This window comes from Lytechinus variegatus, chromosome 18, assembly GCF_018143015.1.
Source record: "Lytechinus variegatus isolate NC3 chromosome 18, Lvar_3.0, whole genome shotgun sequence".
Taxonomy (NCBI): domain Eukaryota; kingdom Metazoa; phylum Echinodermata; class Echinoidea; order Temnopleuroida; family Toxopneustidae; genus Lytechinus; species Lytechinus variegatus.
The window spans coordinates 4795354-4814066 of record NC_054757.1 but is presented as its reverse complement, the minus strand read 5'-3'; the positions used below and the strand labels follow the sequence as shown (position 1 = coordinate 4814066).

Sequence of the window (18713 nt, the reverse complement as noted above, 5' to 3'; positions counted from 1 at the left end):
TCATTATGATAGGCAAATTTCAAAGTGAGATATTCCGTTAGCACGCCTTACATAGCAGGATGAAGAAATTGAATAGACCAGGGGCCAATTGCATAAAATTTTTGCCATAAAAAATTCTAGCAATTTTTTGCCAGAGTTTTCTAATGTGTATTTGTCAATGCCATTGTTTTGTTTGCCAGAGTTTTTGTTTATTTTTCCATAGTTTTTCTATGGCAAAAGTTTTGTGCAACGGGCCCCAGGAGACTATAAGAGCACATCATTGAACACTCTATGAAGGCATTTGTAGCATTTCTACTTTGAATGCATATATATAACATGTTGTACAATGTACTTGGCAAACTGCAAAATATGAGTCGTTCATGGACGCATTGTTGTTTTTGTGGATGTAAAAAAAACACAGTTCAAAAGAAAATTTGAATACTTAAGACATCAAAGTTGGTGCTTATCTCATTAAAGTTTTAACCACCACTTTACTACTAATGACCTTCCTCTGATCATGCGCAGAGTGGAACTACGAACTGGCCTTTTCTAGCAGTTGTACATGAGGTTGATCATTTTGATGTCAGAATCGGACAGTCCTGCACGTTGGCCAATAAGTCCCTGCTTAAATGGGTTTTTAGTTTTAATCGTCGGCAGACCGTCCTTGGAGAAAGCCTGTACAGTGTGTTTTAAAAAAAAGAATCACAAGTCTTTAAAAGAAGCTTCCAGACATGTTTCAAGTTCATTGGCCTGCTACAAAAAGTGTTTCAATCGAACTTAACTCCGAGAAATGAAACACAACTTGATTTTCACCTAATCAGTGGAGATGGCGTTTGATTTCCGACTTAACGGATTGAGAAGTAGAAGTATATTGGATGTGTGAACAATGTGTTGAAATTCTTATTATAATTTTAAATCAGCTAGCACTAGAATACTGACTGAAATAACGCATTCGGAATATTGCCCTCTCGTCGCTTTTATTTAATACTCCGTCAGAAGTTTGTCGTCAACCCTCTCAATCTAAATTCATAAATGTCACCTTATCTATTGATTCCTAAGTACGATACCTATTTAAAGTTTTGGCGCACCTAGATGCCCCATAAATAATGTTGTTGTTAGAAGATGTGGGTTTTTTAGTGTAGGTGTTGGAGTGTGTGGGTGGGTGCGCGGGATGGGTGTGTGTGTGTGAGGGAGAAAACGAGAGAGAAGGAGAGTGGGTGTGTGCAAGTGTAAGGAGCGGTGTGTGACGGTGTGTATAACGGCGTGGGTGTAAATAAACAGAAACCGTGGGTGAGCTGGGGTGTGTGTGTGTGACGGAGAGGGAGATGTAACAGGATGTGTGCGAGTGTGAGGACTGGTGTGTTACGGTGAAGATGTGTATATAAGGATGAGGGTGTGTGTGTATATAAGGAAAAAAATAACATAACTTGTGTATGGATGTGTGTGTGCGTGTTTGAGGTGTAAAGACAGAGGGAGAGAGACAGAGAGTCGGGAAGAAAGAACGATCATGTTTTTGAGTTTAGGGCAGCGCAATCACATAATATACACAAATCTCGTATGTCACATTACCATCCAAATTTACTCGTAATGCAAATTGCTATGTTTGTAATTTTCAGACTGAGGGTGAAGTTTTATTACCATGAAACATGTTCCGGTTTTTTAAAGTAGTGTTCTATTCATTATTGTTGTCCACAAAATAATGATGATAACATGTAACTTACGAATGTCCCATAGTGCATGATGGACGCTTCATCGTACGGGATATTGGCAGTTTCTATTACACCGGTCGGATATCTATAAAAGTTAACCATGTCTTCAGCACGAATGTGTTCAAACTCAATCTCGACGAAGAAATCTCGGTCAGGGCGAGATTGTTCGTGATGTAACCCGATTGCGTGTCCGATCTCGTGCACCAACGTTCCGACCTAGAAGGAAAAACAAAAATGAAGAGAGAGAGAGGGGGTAGACAAAAGACGAGGGAAAGAAAGAAGAAATGCAATGAAATAGAGTCAAGATTCTTATACTAAAATTACGGAGCCTTAACTTTGAAGTGCCATCAACTTGACGAATTGACGAGAAACTTTATCTTGCCATGTCGACATAATAACCTTATTATATCGACATGGTGAGATATGTTATCTTGCCAAGTCGACTTATAAAAAGTTCTATGTGGACATGGCGAGATACGTTATTTCGCCAAGTCGACCTATATGTTATGTGTCGACATGGCGAGATAATTTATCTGGCCAAGACGACTTAAAAAACTTTATATGTCAACATGGCGAGATATGAAGTGTCCAAGGCCCGGCGATCGAGAGTCCAAATATCTCGCCAAGTTGACATATAACTTTTTATAAGTCAACTTGGCAAGATAACTTATCTCGCTATGTCGACACAATAAATCCATAATTTATTGTTCGAAATAGACATGAAATGAAATACTCCGAAAATTTGCTTTGCCCAATTGATCGTGGACCCGGCAGCGCCAGATCGACGAGGCTCTATCCCTTATAGAGATCATTATGTCGACATGGCAAAATAAAGTATCTCGCAAAGTCGTCAAGTCGATGGCACTTTAAATGGTCGATAATTATTGTTACTAATTCTAATAGCGTACGTACAGCTAGATTTGGGAGTTCGGCTCTGATTGGCCCCGCCCTGTCTAAGTATTTATTATGTTTCATGTCTGTAGCTAAAACACTTCTTAGTTGCTCTTCATTACCCCCCCCCCCCCTCCCCGTGTTGAAGATCGATGTTTACGTGTGGGCGTAGGTTTGTGTAAGTGGATGCGTGTGTATGGGTGAGGGTGCGTATGTTCGTTGAGGGTGTGCGCGTTTCACTGTAAGTAATGGTTCAAAATCAACTTACCTGTCCGCATCCTTCGCCAACAGAGAGAGTTTGGTTCGTGGGGACCACGCGTCCAACAAAAGACCAGCATCCCTGTAGCCCACTGACAAAATCCAGATACGTATTGTGTCCTAAAGCCTCTCCCACCTCCTTAGTGTAATACACGAATTGAAGACAAGTATTTTCACTATAGTGTCCCATGGCAGAGATGGCTGCATTTATATCCTCACCTGCAACGTGGCAGATAAAAAAAAAATAAAACCATTTATTGACAAATTACAAGTTCTAAATATCAAATGAATCCGGGCTTAATTGCATGATGAAACTGTCACATTTGGTTTCCCCCTATATTGAGGTACTCATTGTGGGATCATGGGAATTTGTGAACACGTCGAAGAAAAACTGTACGGGGGGCGTTTCATCAATGTTTTCGTCCGACAAGTTGTCAGATCTGACAACTTTCCTGGATTCTGATTGGTTGAGAAGCACTGTCGCTATAGTAACTGTCGGATAAAACAGGACTTGTCGGATAAAGCGTCTGACAAGACCTTTCATGAAACCCTCCCCGGAATGATTGTGAACTTGTATTGAAATAATAACAACATTAACATAATAAGAATAATAATGATAATAATAATAATGATAATGATGACAATAATAATGATGATAATGATAATAGTAAGACCTGAATTTAATAATTGTATAGCGCAGCTGCAATCTGAATATATTCAGCTGCGATTAATCAGAGCTCTTGTTACTTAAATATATATGTACACAGCAATTTCCCTACTACAGAGATTATGTTTTAAATTTCGATTTGAAGATAATCAGAGATACAGAGTTTCCTAATTATGTCAATACTAGCAAGCTATTCCGTAGTTTGGGGCATTTTTGAGGATTTTTGAGGAATTGGGATCTGGAGCAATAATTCATCTGTAGAACTTTGTAGGATTCGACTATGTGGTTGGGTTTTAATTTTGAGTAAATCTAATTATATAAATCTGCTTGACTCAAAAGTATATTCAGAAAACCTGCGAATTCTGAGTAGTATTGCCATGCCGTATCTCTCTTTTTTTAACTTAAACGAAACATTCAATGAAGATATTCATGCATAGGCGACGTATAAAATTTATTAACAAAATATTTGTACCCGCGGGGATAGAAAGGCAAAAAGTCTATAATATTCAATGTTCAAACAAAAGAAGAAAAGTCCCGGCACTTGTATACCAAGCACGAGTTAAACTAAATGAAACCTTGTTCAATATACGTAGTGGCGTATGAGCCGAAAATTATAGGGGGCTATGTGTGACCGAAGCCAGCGAGCAAATATTCAACAATTTTATTTTAAAAATCCGATTTGGCGATACAGTTTGACATGATATTCAGAATATAATGTCAAATTTCACCCTTCTTTCTTTCCATTTCTTTCCTATTCTCTTTTTTATTGGTCGTGATTTTTTTTTGGGGGGGGGGGGGCTGGGTGAGAGCAACCCCAACCTCCCCTACCCCCATACGGCATGTGGTCATTCATTATATAAAAGTATGTCTCCTTACTGTTATCAAGGCTAAAACGAACCGGGATGATACCAAGCGGCCAGTAATGCTCATGATATGATACGAATGCCGTCCTTTTCTTTATTCTCGCCGACAGACCTACGTCATAAGTGACGTCACGATTAGACTTCGTAAACTGAATGTTGAAAAGCTCTGCCCACTGTTCAGGAACAAACATCATATCAGCTTGGAAGGTACCGGGAGTAGGTATCTCATCCATTGGCTCCTGAAAAAGTAAAGGGGGAGAAAGATATCCCTGTGGGAAGAACGCGGTGTACCACAGGATATGCCACAGTAATGTGTTTGCAGTGTAGAAAACAGTGTAAACACTCGATCACAATGTAAATGTGTTCACAGTGTGAAGTTCTCTTCACACTGTTAAATTTGGAAATTTTAACAGTGTGAACCAATTATTTTTTACATAGTCCAGTATGTGCACACACTGTGAACACTTGAATGTAGAGGTGTTCATACTCAGGAGTTCTCTTCAGGCTGTTAAACGTGATCACATTTCAACATAGTCGACTATGTTGTGAACACATTGTGAACACTCACAATGTAAAGGACACTCGTACTAGCCGTAGAGGTGTCCATGCTGTTGTATTTTAACATTAAATCTGGGAACATACTTTGAGCACACAGTGTGAAGTTCTCTTCACACTGTGAAAATGACAAATTGAACAGTGTGAACTGCGTATCTTTATATAGTCAACTATGTACGTGAACACATTGTGAAGACTCAAGATGTAGAGGTGTTCACAGTGTGAAGTTCTCTTCACACTGTGCGTTCACATGTTCATACATGTACGTTGTGAACATTCATCCTGTAGAATGGTTCACACTGTTAAATTTGAGCTTTATTAACAGTGTGGCCGATATTTTTACATACTCCAATATGTGAACACACTGTGAATACTCACACTGTAGAGAGATCCACGGTGTGACGTTCTCTTTACACTGTTAAATATTTGTATTTTAATTAAGACCACTTTTTAACAAAGTCCAGTAACTATAATGAATACACCGTTAAAACTAACACAGTAAATGGTTACACAGTGTAAAGTTCTCTACACACAGTCAAATTTGCCTATTTTAAAGGGAACTTCACCCTGAAGAAAAATTTGTAGTAAAAGTAGTAAACAGAAAAATATCATTAAAAAATATTGGTGAAGGTTTGAAAATAACCAAGTAAAGATTAAAAAAGTCATGGGATTTGTGACGTCATAAACGAGCAGCTGCCCCATATGTTATGTAATATAGAATGCATAAATTTCAATTTTTTAATGATTCGTGATGACTTATTATGTTTTGGTTTTAGGAACGGGTGTGATATGATTTATCTATTGATATACTACAGTTACGGTAAAAACTACATTTGATTTCCTAAGAAAATGACATTCAATTGATTTTTTACCGTACGATATGTAGGAAAGCTGCTCGCATATGACGTCACAAATCAAATAATCAAAATTCTAATTACCTTTTTATTCGTTGTATGGATTTTTCTCAAAACTTCGGCAATATTCTTTTTTTTAATACTATTTTTGAACAATAAAGTTGTTGTCAGGGTGAACTCCCCCTTTAACAATGTGGACACACTTTCACATAGATCAATAAATGACCACACTGTAGATATGTGCACAATGTTTGGTTTTCTTCACATTGTTGGATTTAAGCACTTAAAAAACGTTTTATACTTGAGTCATGCACATGCATTGTTATAATTTGGAGGACCATGTTTATTTTTCAAGTGTAAACCTTTCTTTTTTACTGTCCTTCCTTTCTTGATTTAATATTTTTTTATTTCATTTTTCACAATGAAATCATTTTCAAATTGAAATTATGAAAAATAAAGAGGGGTGTGGGAGAGAAACACTTACATATACTTCAAAACACATCTCCTCACCACATTTCTGATATGTGCAAATAAGTAAATCACTAACCTATTAACCATTAAATTGATGATTTGATTCATTGTTATTCCTAATTTGATTTGATTTGATTTGATATATTGTTTTCTCCTGCATTCATAACATTCGTACATTGGTTACTATTTTTTGGCATGGATCATAGAGAAAAAAATGGACCAAATAAAATGTCATACTAAACAATTCTAAACAAAATATGATCTAGTACCATATAATTTTAACATTAACAATTTAAGTTGCAAGAGAAATATTGTCATTATAAGCAGATTGCTTGAAAAAAGGACAACCCCAGATTAAAACTCATAAAATTTATTCATACATTTATAAGCAGAATATATTCAGAAGTCAGTCAATAAATAACAAAACAGTCAGTGATTATTTATGAACCAAGTTATCATTACTTGAACAAAAAATACTATTCAATTAATTAGAAATCAGAAAAAAAATCATGCACTGTTAAAAAAACCCTGATTTTACAGAAAAATAAAAGAAAGATTTTGCAGAAAGCAATACCAGAATCATTCTTTAAATTCATGAAACAGGAATTTTTCTGCAATTTAACAGAACAGGTCTGTTAGAAAAAGGGGAAAAGAGTGTTTTATTTAAGGAAATTTGTAAGATTACACACACCAAATACCAATTTCCTGTAAGATTACGCAATCTGGTAAGATTACAGGTGTTCTCGAGACTCTGCTGCAGGAACTTCTTTTAGTTTAAGGATAAATTTTCTAACAGTGTGTGCGGTATAATAACTAAGCAAATCGTGAAGTATGAAGGCTTACCGCCTCTGGAGTTAAGTTTTTAGCAATAATTTCTCCGATTTCATCTAATATGCCTTCTTCGATGACTTCTGAATCAGTAGTAGTGACGTAATGGAGGATATCTTTGTATTTTTCCCGGAAAGCCTCATTGTCATTCCTTTTGCCATCACCATCCTTCGAAAGACCCCCGGAGAAGATCAAGACAAAATAAAATTAGTTTCAAAGAAAGGAAGAATAAAAGAAAGGCATGTAAATATACACTGCAAAAAATCCGGTGTTGATTCAACGCCAGTCTGGAATCTATATACATGTATGTCCACACTAGGGAAGTGTTAAACAACACCGGTTTTGGTTTTGGTTTAACACCAGATAGGTGTTTATACGGTTACACCAATTAGTATTAAAACAGCATCGGTTTGATTCCAATAACCGGTGTTGTTTCCATGGGCGGAAATCACAGGGGGGACGTGTCCCCCCTACCAAAAATAGTAGGGGGGACACAATATCAAATATCCCCCTACTATTTTTTGGTCTTTTATGATGGAGGAAAATACATCATTCACATTTCAAATAAACATGAATTTTGGACTAAATGACCTTTTATTTTGGATGAAAACCTTTTTTTTTCTTCTTTCTTTTTGGCTTGTCAAATTTTCTAGAGTGCATGAAATAAGATGAGGGGAAGACTTGGAAAATAAATAGAATATTTCATGTCAGTACATTACATGTCACTACAAAATACAAGTTTGGAAGTCAATATACATTACACATTTCACCTCGGAAATCGAACTTTCATGATTTTGTGTGACTTACAAACTGATTTTCAAAAAGTACTCTGTACAAAAGGACAGCTTTATGGTCTGAATATTGACATTTTCTGCTCGCGCTGAGCACTCGCAAATTTCGATTTATTAAGTACCTATTATTTTCGAGTATTCCATTTAGTTTGAAAAAAATATCAATTTTCAAGTCTGACTGTCAAAACGTATCAGTTAGCGCTTCTCGCTCGCATTTTGATTAGCGAGTTATATATGTCTCAATATTGATTTTCATGACAGTTTATCAAAGAGTTTGGCTTGCGATATCCGCTTGCATTAATGGTTAGAAAATATTTTATTGATGCATTCTATTCATAATTACAAAAGTGCTTGATATGTCCATATTTTAGGCCATAATATCGTTAAATTTCTCACCCTCATTAGGCATTAATAGATAAGATATTAATTTAATGATTAAATTGTCCCTTTTGTTTCATCTCGCGCTTAGCACGAGGAATAGGAAGATGGTCATCATTTTCATTTGACTTGTCCTAAGGATTTTTCGGTCCTATGTCAAAACTCAAATAATAATGAAAAAATATAAGCTCTTTATTAAGTGCGATCCATATCCATCTCACAATTTTTCTACAACGTGCTTGAAATATATAGCTGAAATTGACTCTTTTTCAGATCGGAATATCAAATAGTTTAAGCTCGCGCTTCGCGCTCACTTTGATTTTTCATGATAAAAGATGTGTAGAATTCCTAAATTCTAGGTCTAAATATGAAACGCGCGGGCGCATTTTATTCAGATATTCAAATTGCTCTCTATTTAAATCTTAAATCATGGATCCAGTTTCAGATCACAATATCAAAAATTTTCTGCTAGCGCTTTGTGCTCTCATTATTGATATAGAAAGATTCCCTATTACTCATCCTTTTTATGATTTACAAAACATGAATAGTGTCCCGTTTTAGGTCTAAATACAGATTTTTTCTGCTTGCGCTCTTAGGTCTAAATCTCAAAATTTTCCGCTCGCGCTTCTCGTTCGCATTATTGTTCAGTTATATATATATATATTATGTTTAAGTTACAAAAAGTGCTTAGAATTTCTATTCTTTGGGTAAAAATTTAAAAAGAATTTCAGCTCGCGCTTCGCGCTCGCATTTTTTGATTGTTGAAATATGTAACATCTTCATGGCTAACTGCAAGCAATATCTAACAGGTACCTTTTCCATCAGTTCATTTCTGTTCGCACTGTCCGTTCGTAGTGATTATTTAGTTGCATACACATCTTTTTCAGAATAACAAACACTGCCCAGAATGTTCAAATATGTAGGAAAAAATACATCAGATTTCCACAAAAAAAATTGCTTGCATTAGACAAATAAGGATTATGATATAATATATCTATGTTGATTTAGAAGAATAAAGCTAAGAAGTGACCATGGGGACTACCCCTTCAATGAAACAAACAAAAATCATCTTCGAGCGGCCGATCAGGGATTAACATATGGCTGAAAAAAAAATCGGCCCCGCCCTATTGGCGAAGGCTAGATCCGCCCCTGTTGTCCCCCCTACCTTTCGGGACAGATTTCCGCCCATGGTTGTTTCAATACTCTTCTATATAGATTTCGGTCTGGTGTTAAATAAACACCGGAGTTTATGAAGTGTATACCACGAAAACAAACAGAGAAAGGGGAAAATAATAAACTTTAGGCCTATATTTCGATCAAATCATATTAAACAATGAACGCTGATTAAGATGTTGAAAATATACAACACATTATGACTCCCACTCTTATGGCCATAAGAGCATAATCAAGAAATAAACTAAACAAGATTGAGTTTAACAACATAATACTGGAAGCGATTCCCAAATCTTTGTTATTGCATTTAAACGACTCTTGGTACGGCATGAATTTATCGGTGACACCGGGGGGGGGGGGGCACTTCCATTCACGAGTGGATACCATGCGCGACCATGGGGTCTCGAAAAGCACCCTAAACACGTAATTTCAATATTCTGAAAATGCACCCCTTAACAAGTATTGGCTTGTGAAACCCTACCCTTAAAAAGTATTGGAAACAAAACGATACTCTTGGCAAATATTCCCTGAAATGAACCCCTAAACAAGTACAGGAATGTTTTATTGTTACGGGTCCTTCGGTCGTCGGTTTTACCTTATTTGGTTTAGTACGACCCCACCTTCTACACCTCGCGCAAATCGGACTCTGAACACGAAGTGTTGGGGTAAAAAGGACATCCTTTATAAAACATTTTAATTTTGTTTTATCATCCCCGCAAATTCGACCCTAAACACGTAATTTTCCTAGCGAAATAGATACCCTTTTTTCATTATTTTTGTGTTTTTGACACCCTTATCACGTTACGTACGTAACGTGCCCTATCGTGAAAAAGACATCCTTTTTACGTGTTTTTTTTTGGTCGTGCATGGTATCCACCCGTCAATGTAAGTGCCCCCCCCCCCCGGGCGGTGACACGACATTTGCTTCGGTGACAATTTCTCTCAGTTTATTTCGTATACATCGGTCACATTTGCTCTACGACGGCCGTACGGCGAGTCGAAAACAGCCGTTTAAACATTTTTTTGTACCAGCTACATAATAGGTGGTTTGAATAAAAATGAATAAAACGGCTGTTTTCCACTCGCCGTACGGCCGCCGTAGAGCAAATGTGACTGGGGTATAAGATAAAGAGTTACAGGAATAGGGTTGCAGTGTGGTTTTATGTTAGGTTTAGGGTTCGGTTAAGGCTGTGGTATAGCGTTAAATCCAGGGTTGAAGTTGGTAATTCCGATATTATAATAATTATACTTGCTTATATAGCGCTTAATACTTACTTTGTCAGAAGTCTCTAAGCGCTCTACAGTATATAATAATAATAATAATAGACAGTTCTTGTATAGCGCATAACACATTATAAATAACGTCTCTACACTCTAAAAAATGAAGTGTTATTCAGCTCTTAAACAGTGTCTATAGTGACTGCACTTCGGAGAGCTGATTTGTTTAGTTCAAATTTGAACGAGAAAAATCAGCACTCCGAAGTGCAGTCACTATACACGCTCTTTAAGAGCTGAATTAGCACTTCATTTTTTAGAGTGTATGCGCTTCCTAAGGACTTGGATATTATTACCCTGGCTTTATATGCAGCATAATTACCCTGGCTTTAGCAGTGCAGCTGTTACGCGCGCTGCGTTTCAAGGAATAAATTCCTGCCAGGTACCCATTTACCTCACCTGGGTTGAGTGCTGCACATTGTGGATCAATTTCTTGCTGAAGGAAATTACGCCATGGTTGGGATTCGAACCCACGACCCTCTGTTTCAGAGTCCGGAGACTAATCCACTGGGCCACAACGCTCCACATTAATTAATTAATTATGATTAATTGTCGCCGGAGCAAGTGTCATGGATCCTATGTATCATATGCATTCATTCTATGAAGAAAAGCTTTGGACATCCATTTTGACCTTACTTTACGCACTTTATAATCTTAACGTCTTTCTTTCTGTACTTTGCATATCTTTTAATGAAATAAAATATATAAGCAATCCAAGCTCAAGTCAAAAAAATATTTACATTTTCTTTTTTTTTCAGTAACCGAATAGCAATCATCGTGGAGAATATAAAGTACAATGAAACGTATTCTATTTGTTAGATTATTAAGCTCTTTCATATTTTGATTGTCAGTAGGCCCTACTGCGGGCGCATAGATATCTAAAGCCCGGCTCACGGTATGCGACGCGATTTTTAAAGAAATAGCATTTTGCATTAAATACAATAATAATATTAATTATATAGGGTATATATATTGCGCACATTGCTTTACGAATGACTGGTAATCCTTTTTTATAATAAATAGGATTTGTATTGTGCACATATCCACCTTGTTAGGTGCTCAAGGCGGTCCTATATTCGCTACCCGGCTACGCTAGGCGTTCACAGCGCACACAGCTTCTTGAGGAATTACTTCCTACCGGTACCCATTTACCTCACCTCGGTTGAGTGCAGCACATTATGGATCAGTTTCTTGCTGAAGGAAATTACGCCATATGGCTGGGATTCGAACCCACGACTTTCGAAAGTCCGAAGACTAATCCACTGGGCCACAACGCTCCAATTAGTACCAAGAAGTAAAATTATTTTATATAAATTTTGGCATGGTGTTAGGAATAATGAAATCATACACTGTAAAAATTGCGGTGTTAAAACTGACACAATTGGTGTTAATAGAGGACCATGCCCTGGGGTGTTAAAATTACACCCTAGAGATTAAACGTAACACCAAAGAGTGTAAATGTAACAACAAAACGTGTCGTAATAACACCTATAACTAACACCACCAATTTAACACCGGTGTAGAATAACGCATACATTCGTAATTCCGAAGCTTCGTAATTCCGAAGGTTCGGTTATTCCGAAGGTTCGTATTTCCGAAGGTTCGTAATTCCGAAGGTTCGTCAATCCGAAAACGAAATAAGGTTCGTAATTCCGAAGGTTCGTTAATCCGAAAACGAAATAAGGTTCGTAATTCCGAAGGTTCGTTAATCCGAAAACAAAATAAGGTTCGTAATTCCGAAGGTTCGTTAATCCGAAAACGAAATAAGGTTCGTAATTCCGAAGTTTCGTTAATCCGAAAACGAAATAAGGTTCGTTAATCCGAAAACGAAATAAGGTTCGTTAATCCGAAAACGAAATAAGGTTCGTTAATCCGAAAATTAAATAAAGTTCGTATTTCCGAAAAGAAAATAATTCATTTTCGTAACAAAAACGATGTTGTTATTACAAGATTACACGATATTATGCAATTATGATAGTAATAGCGATCGATGATGTGTGTTCGGGCCAAAGCATGTATTTTATTAAGAATGGCGCCCTGATCAAGCATAGGCTAATTTCGATTTTATCTGAGCAATTGCTGCCTATAAGCAAATGGTTTAATTAAAGATGCAGGGGATCAAGTGTGTTGGAAGCGTGCGAGCAACCTCTAGATAATAGGATTTGTATTGGAGGGGATGTCATTTTTAATAACAGCTTCTGCTGGTAATAAAAATAAAAATAATACTAATAATGATCCTTGTGAGATGTTGAAAGCGCGAATCGCAAGCTGAAACTAGTAGACATTTCATGTAACAAGATGTGAAGTGAGCATTCGGAGCATTTTTTGTAATCATGAGAAAGATGTGTATCCTTCTAAAGAATTAATGCGAGGTCGAGTTGTAATTTGTTTATATACTGACCTGGGGCCCGTTGCATGAAACTTTTTACCTGAGAAAACTCAGGTTGTTTTTACAGGAGTTTTTTGCCCTGTGCTAAAGTAATTGGCGGAAATCAGACTAACCTTAGTTTTCAGTTTTTACCAGAGTTTTCTCAGGTAAAAAGTTTTATGCAACAGGCTTCAGAAAGTAATCTTTTAAGGACTGCATTTAGTGACTCATGAATAGAATATATATCTCACGAACTATATAATGAGAGCGCGAACCGCAAGCTTAAAATTTGTGATATTCCAACCTGAAAACTGGACATTTCATACTTCTTTTTTGTAACCAGGAATAGAATGAGTTCCTCAATAAACAATACTTGATGCGAGCGAGAAACGTGAGCCAAATTTTTCCGATTTTCCAACCTGAAAACTGGACATTCTATAGCATTCTTGTAAAAAAAAAATAATAGCTGGGAGAATAGTTTTCAGAACTGAAGTGGCTTCCCTGGGTAAATGATATCTATATCAATATCATCATTCTAGGCCCACATGAAATTTCCAAAAGTTTGAGCACGTGATTCGCTCGCAACATCTCACAAGGATGCCCTTTTCACAGTATTGACCAAAAAGGTGAATTTTACATCTTCAGATTTGACTTTTTCCCCAAACCGCTTGCTCTCTACGCTCGCAGAAATGAAACGTAAATATATAACTTTAGCATGTTTAGTGATCACTTAAAAAATTGTGCTCAATTTAGTTACTACAAAAACACACAACCTCTACACAGATGATAATCTAATGGTGAAAATATCCGTTTGCACCAAATTGCCCCTATTTGCCCCTTTTTTTTACTTTGCCCCCCCCCCAAAAAAAAAAAAAAAAAAATACGTTCCGCCGCCATTGGCTAAAACACGCATCGTCTTCATGGCTAACTGCAAAAAGTTCTTAAAATGTCCCCTTTAGATCAGATCAGAGCTTATATATTTAAAAATTCTGTTCGCGCTTCTTGCTAGCAGTTATTATCTAAATTTAGTTACATAGGCATCTCGCTTTGAAGATCACAAACATATTGCCCATATTAACAAAAATATAGCTCGCGCTCGCATTATTTAAAAAAGGTTTATCATGTTATTACATATTTACTTTATTTTATAAGGATAAAGCTAATTATTGACTGTTAGGACTACCCTTTCAAAGAAACAAACAAAAATCAACTTTAAACTGCCGATCAAGGAAAATATGGCTAAAAAAAAATCCCCCCCCCCCTCTATTTGACCAAAGTTGGATCCGCCGGGAGGGAGGCAGGGGGCATCAAAAATGGAATAAAAAACAGGGGAATTAATATTTTCCAAAATGGGAAAGTTCCTTTTTCAAAAATAAATATGCCGTTTTTCATGTTTTTTCGAAATAAAATACTCTTTTTAAAGTATACAAGTTAAGTTAAGTTTTCAGGCTGGAATATTGAAAAATTTCAGCTTGCGCTTCGCACTCTCATTCGATTGGTGAAATATGCATCCTAAAGAGGTCACTAAATGCTTTCTTTAACAGGTTCCTTTTCTGGTCAGTATGTTTAAGCTTGCGTTTTGCGCTCGTGTTAATTCTTTAGTTAGATGCACATCTTTTTAATGACAGCAGAAATCTGCTCGGATTTTTAAAAACTAATTTTCATTTTTTATTGAAATAACCTAAAGTTTAGCTTGTGATTCACGCTCGCAACACCTCGCAATAATGCCATTTTAAGAATAACTGACCACAAAAACGTTATACAACTTCACCTTTGAATTTGTTTTACAAAGCCGCTCGCTCATTATACTCTCTCCCGAAAAATAAAGCCTAAATATACATTTTGCCATAATAAGAAGTCACTTCAAAAAAGTTATTCTCTACTTAATCACTATCAAACAGACAATGACTTCAAGCAGATGATAATCTTAAGGTGAAAATATCACCAAAGTCCCAATATTGACGTATGAGTTTCATTTTTTGGCTTTACCCCCAACGAAAATTCGTTCGGCCGCCCTTGCCTTCCCATCCTCATATGATAATTGAACGGCAACAGTGTCCCCCGCCCCCCTCCCCTTGCCTCTGCCTCTGCCTTCCCGGTTTTCATTTTTCGGATTAACGAACCTTATTTTGTTTTCGGATTAACGAACCTTATTTTGTTTTCGGATTAACGAACCTTATCTCGTTTTCGGATTAACGAACCTTCGGAAAAACGAACCTTATTTCGTTTTCGGATCAACGAACCTTCGGAATAACGAACCTTTTTTCGTTTTCGGATTAACGAACCTTCGGAACAACGAACCTTATTTCGTTTTCGGATTAACGAACCTTCGGAACAACGAACCTTATTTCGTTTTCGGATTATCGAACCTTCGGAATAACGAATCGTCGGAATTACGCCACAAATGTTCGGATTAACGAACCCTTTTTCGTTTTCGGATTAACGAACATCGAGGTATAGGCAATTTACGTGTTTCGGAATTACGAACCTTCGGAATAAAGAACCTTCGGAATTACGAAGCTTCGGAAATACGAAGTGTAACCGTAGAATAAGTGTGGTCCTCTATGTACACCGGTTAACACCACAGTTTTTGCTGTGTAATTATTTTTACTTTGCGGCAAGCCCTGTGGTCGGAGTAAAATCCAAATCGGCTTCAAGTCGCAGCCGACGATGACGTCACTTGGAATTGATTTTATTTTTTTAATTCATTCAAGGAGGCTTGAACTGGACTGAATTTCGATTTCACTACCACTATTCTAAACTGAACATCCATATCAAATGTTACCACAATTTCTTTGAAATACGGATCGCAACGAATCGCATATAGTGTGGGCCGGGCTTTAAGGGGCAGCGATCCTGACTGAGGCGAGGGTGAACCCCGATGAAAATATCGGGAAGCAAACGACTCGATTTGCTCCCTCCCCAACAATAATTTTGGCGACTTGAAAAGCGTATAATATTCAATTCAAATACAACAATGAAACCCACAATAAATCCATTTACTTTGGCATAAATATGATATTACAAGCATACAAAATTGTTAATTTTGTATTATAATCTAGCACGCCGAACATTTTGGACAAGTTTTAACTTTTGCCACCCCCCCCCCTCCCACGATCTAAACATGGATCGACGTCCTTGGTTACTCAATTCTATACAATGAAAAGTAATCAATTGTATATAGCTAGAAAAAAAAAATCAGAGGGACCTCGAAATTTCCGTAAAAATATTTCTGCAGAAGAGTATGTAATGCATGCAAAACTTAAAATATGAAATGAATCCTGTGTTACCTTGCCTAACGGTGTTTCGTTAGGAATAAGGAGAGAAACTGGAGCCAGATCAGCACGTGAAACCAACACCGCCACCATCGTGAAGAAAAGAAACGAAGAAACCATGATTTCTCTTGCTATATTTCATCCAAACTGAGAGAGAGATTCAATATGACTGTCATCGATGACACCTGTATTAGTGCGGTATACCTAACATTGGCACTCATTTGTATAACCTTCTGTTTGAACTTAGCTGAACTGTTTTTTATGCATTACATCAGACCAGTTTGGTCATCACAAACAGGTCGTATGTCAGGTAATAATTGGTATTAGAACTCGTTAGGACATCAATAACAAAATGATGACTTTCATATCATTATTTCTTTAATCCATACTACAGCAGATAAAACGATTTCGAAAGTTTCTTGTATTGAAGCATATTTAGTTCTCACATACCAAGTCTTGCCAAACATGAAGTTGAAATGATGGCGGAAGGTGTGCACGCGTATTTGTGGATAGAGATCATGTTCGGTTTCTAGTAAATCCCGTAGGAACTCAGGGTCCCTTAATGTAATTCTTACAAGGAGTGACGCCGATAGATCTGAATCAAACTCAGATTGTTATCTCTTGATTACAATTTTTTTTAAATCAATTTCATGCCGTTATATAGCAAGTGCCCCTTTGCCTTCTTATAGGTGCCCTTTCTGGTATCAGTGCCCGTCACGAATGTGTTCTGCTCCCCTTTCACCTAATAAGGACCCGTTTTATGTGTTGCACTGCCAACTGTGGTGTTAAAACTGACACCAATTGGTGTTAATAGAGGACCACACCCTGAGGTGTTAAAATTACACCCTAGAGATTGAACATAACACCAAAGCGTGTAAATGTAACAACCAAAGGTGTTGTAATAACACCTATAGGTGTAAAACTAACGCCACCAATTTAACATAACTGGTGTGGTCCTCTATGTACACCGGTTGACACCACTGTTTTTGCTGTGTGGGTGCCCCTTTGCCTTCTTATCAGATAAGTGATCCTTAAAAGCTTCCTGTCCAATGAGAACCCAGTTTCTCAATTCAGCGTTTTGCTTCTGCAAGTGCATCCTTCAATCGCATAATCCCTTTCAAAATATGATTTACCCCTTTCGCTACTTCTTGTTTTTTTATAATGAAATTTATCCCTCTTAACGTCTATTTAAATGCCCTATTTTAATATGCCCTTATTTACCTTTGATAAATGCCCCTTTTCTAGTCTGTTGAGAATGACTTCGTTATGTTCTGGTGGCGTCCCTTTTCCTTTGGAACAAGAGTGTTCCGATTATATGATTTTAAATTGATGAATTTCACATAAGATGCAGCCATTACCAAAAAATTGTCGACAGGAACAGCCAGCATTTGCAATACTTTGGCAAATTCCAATAAAGATACATACAGCATCATTGGTAAAGAAACAAGAAAATGATATTTCAATTACCACTGTCTTGTGAGGGTAAAAACTTGTAAGAATAATCCTACATGCCTTAATTTTTCATGAGTCATGTGAGTGGGGTAGAGTAGTAATTTTTTCTTTGTTTTAAGATAGTGCCCTCCCCACTTCGCTCCACCTATGTTCCATGTGATGGTTTTTAAAACTTCATTACAAGAATGAAACAACAGGAATAACCCTACATGCCTTAATATTCATGACTCATGTGAGTGGGGTAGATAGGTAATTTTTTAAAGATAGTGCCCTTTTTCCCTGTGCCCCCCCCCCCCTCTATGTAATTCATGGTTTTGAAAACTACATTTACAAGAATAAACAAAACTTTTGTGAAAATTTTTGGAAGCATCAACCCCCTCCTCCCCCCTATCAACCCCCATCGTATACACCAGGGGCCGATTGCACGAAAGGGTCTTTCCAAGGACCGTCTTTCGTGTCGCCCATCTTTTATGATACGCTATAAGCGGGGTGTTTCTGAAATTTATGATAAAGAATAAGATTTGTTAGCTTGCTTTTAAATCAAATTTTATACAATTTCATGACATATCATATTTTATAAACAAATATTCTGTTAATTTTAATGGACGAATGAAATATGTTTGGAGATGATTTATTTAAAGTGCGTTTCACATGGCGCATCATAAAAGATGGGCGACACGAAAGACGGTCCTTGCAAAGACCCTTTCGTGCAATCGGCCCCAGGGCCCTGGATACACAAAGCTTAGCAATTAATCATGTGACTGATTCCAATGATTTCATTTCACTGGATTATTAATCGTACAATTCAGCCCAACGATCAACCGCAAAGCTCCATGTTACTGGGTCCACGGCATCAAAGCGACTCACAAATAAAATTTTGCTGAAACAGATGACAGCAGAAAATTCACAATACTTTTACAAGCATC

At 37.0% G+C, this 18713-nt stretch overlaps 1 protein-coding gene across 2 annotated transcripts; it reads right to left on the bottom strand.

Annotated features, from left to right (window-relative positions):
• Window positions 1-418: 418 nt before the first annotated feature.
• Window positions 419-7322, bottom strand: LOC121431557 (blastula protease 10-like). Of its 2 annotated transcripts, XM_041629073.1 has the most exons (5): window positions 7091-7322; window positions 4381-4606; window positions 2848-3056; window positions 1701-1904; window positions 419-654 (listed from the first exon to the last, which is right to left on the bottom strand). In XM_041629073.1, exons 2-5 carry the CDS (start codon window positions 4598-4600, stop codon window positions 529-531), a joined length of 759 nt encoding a protein of 252 aa, XP_041485007.1. In that variant the 5' UTR covers window positions 4601-4606; window positions 7091-7322; the 3' UTR covers window positions 419-528. The 2 variants fall into 2 exon arrangements, with proteins under 2 accessions (XP_041485007.1, XP_041485008.1); XM_041629074.1 differs by lacking the exon at window positions 7091-7322 and having other exon boundaries at window positions 4381-4677.
• Between the last annotated feature and the right edge of the window lie 11391 nt (window positions 7323-18713).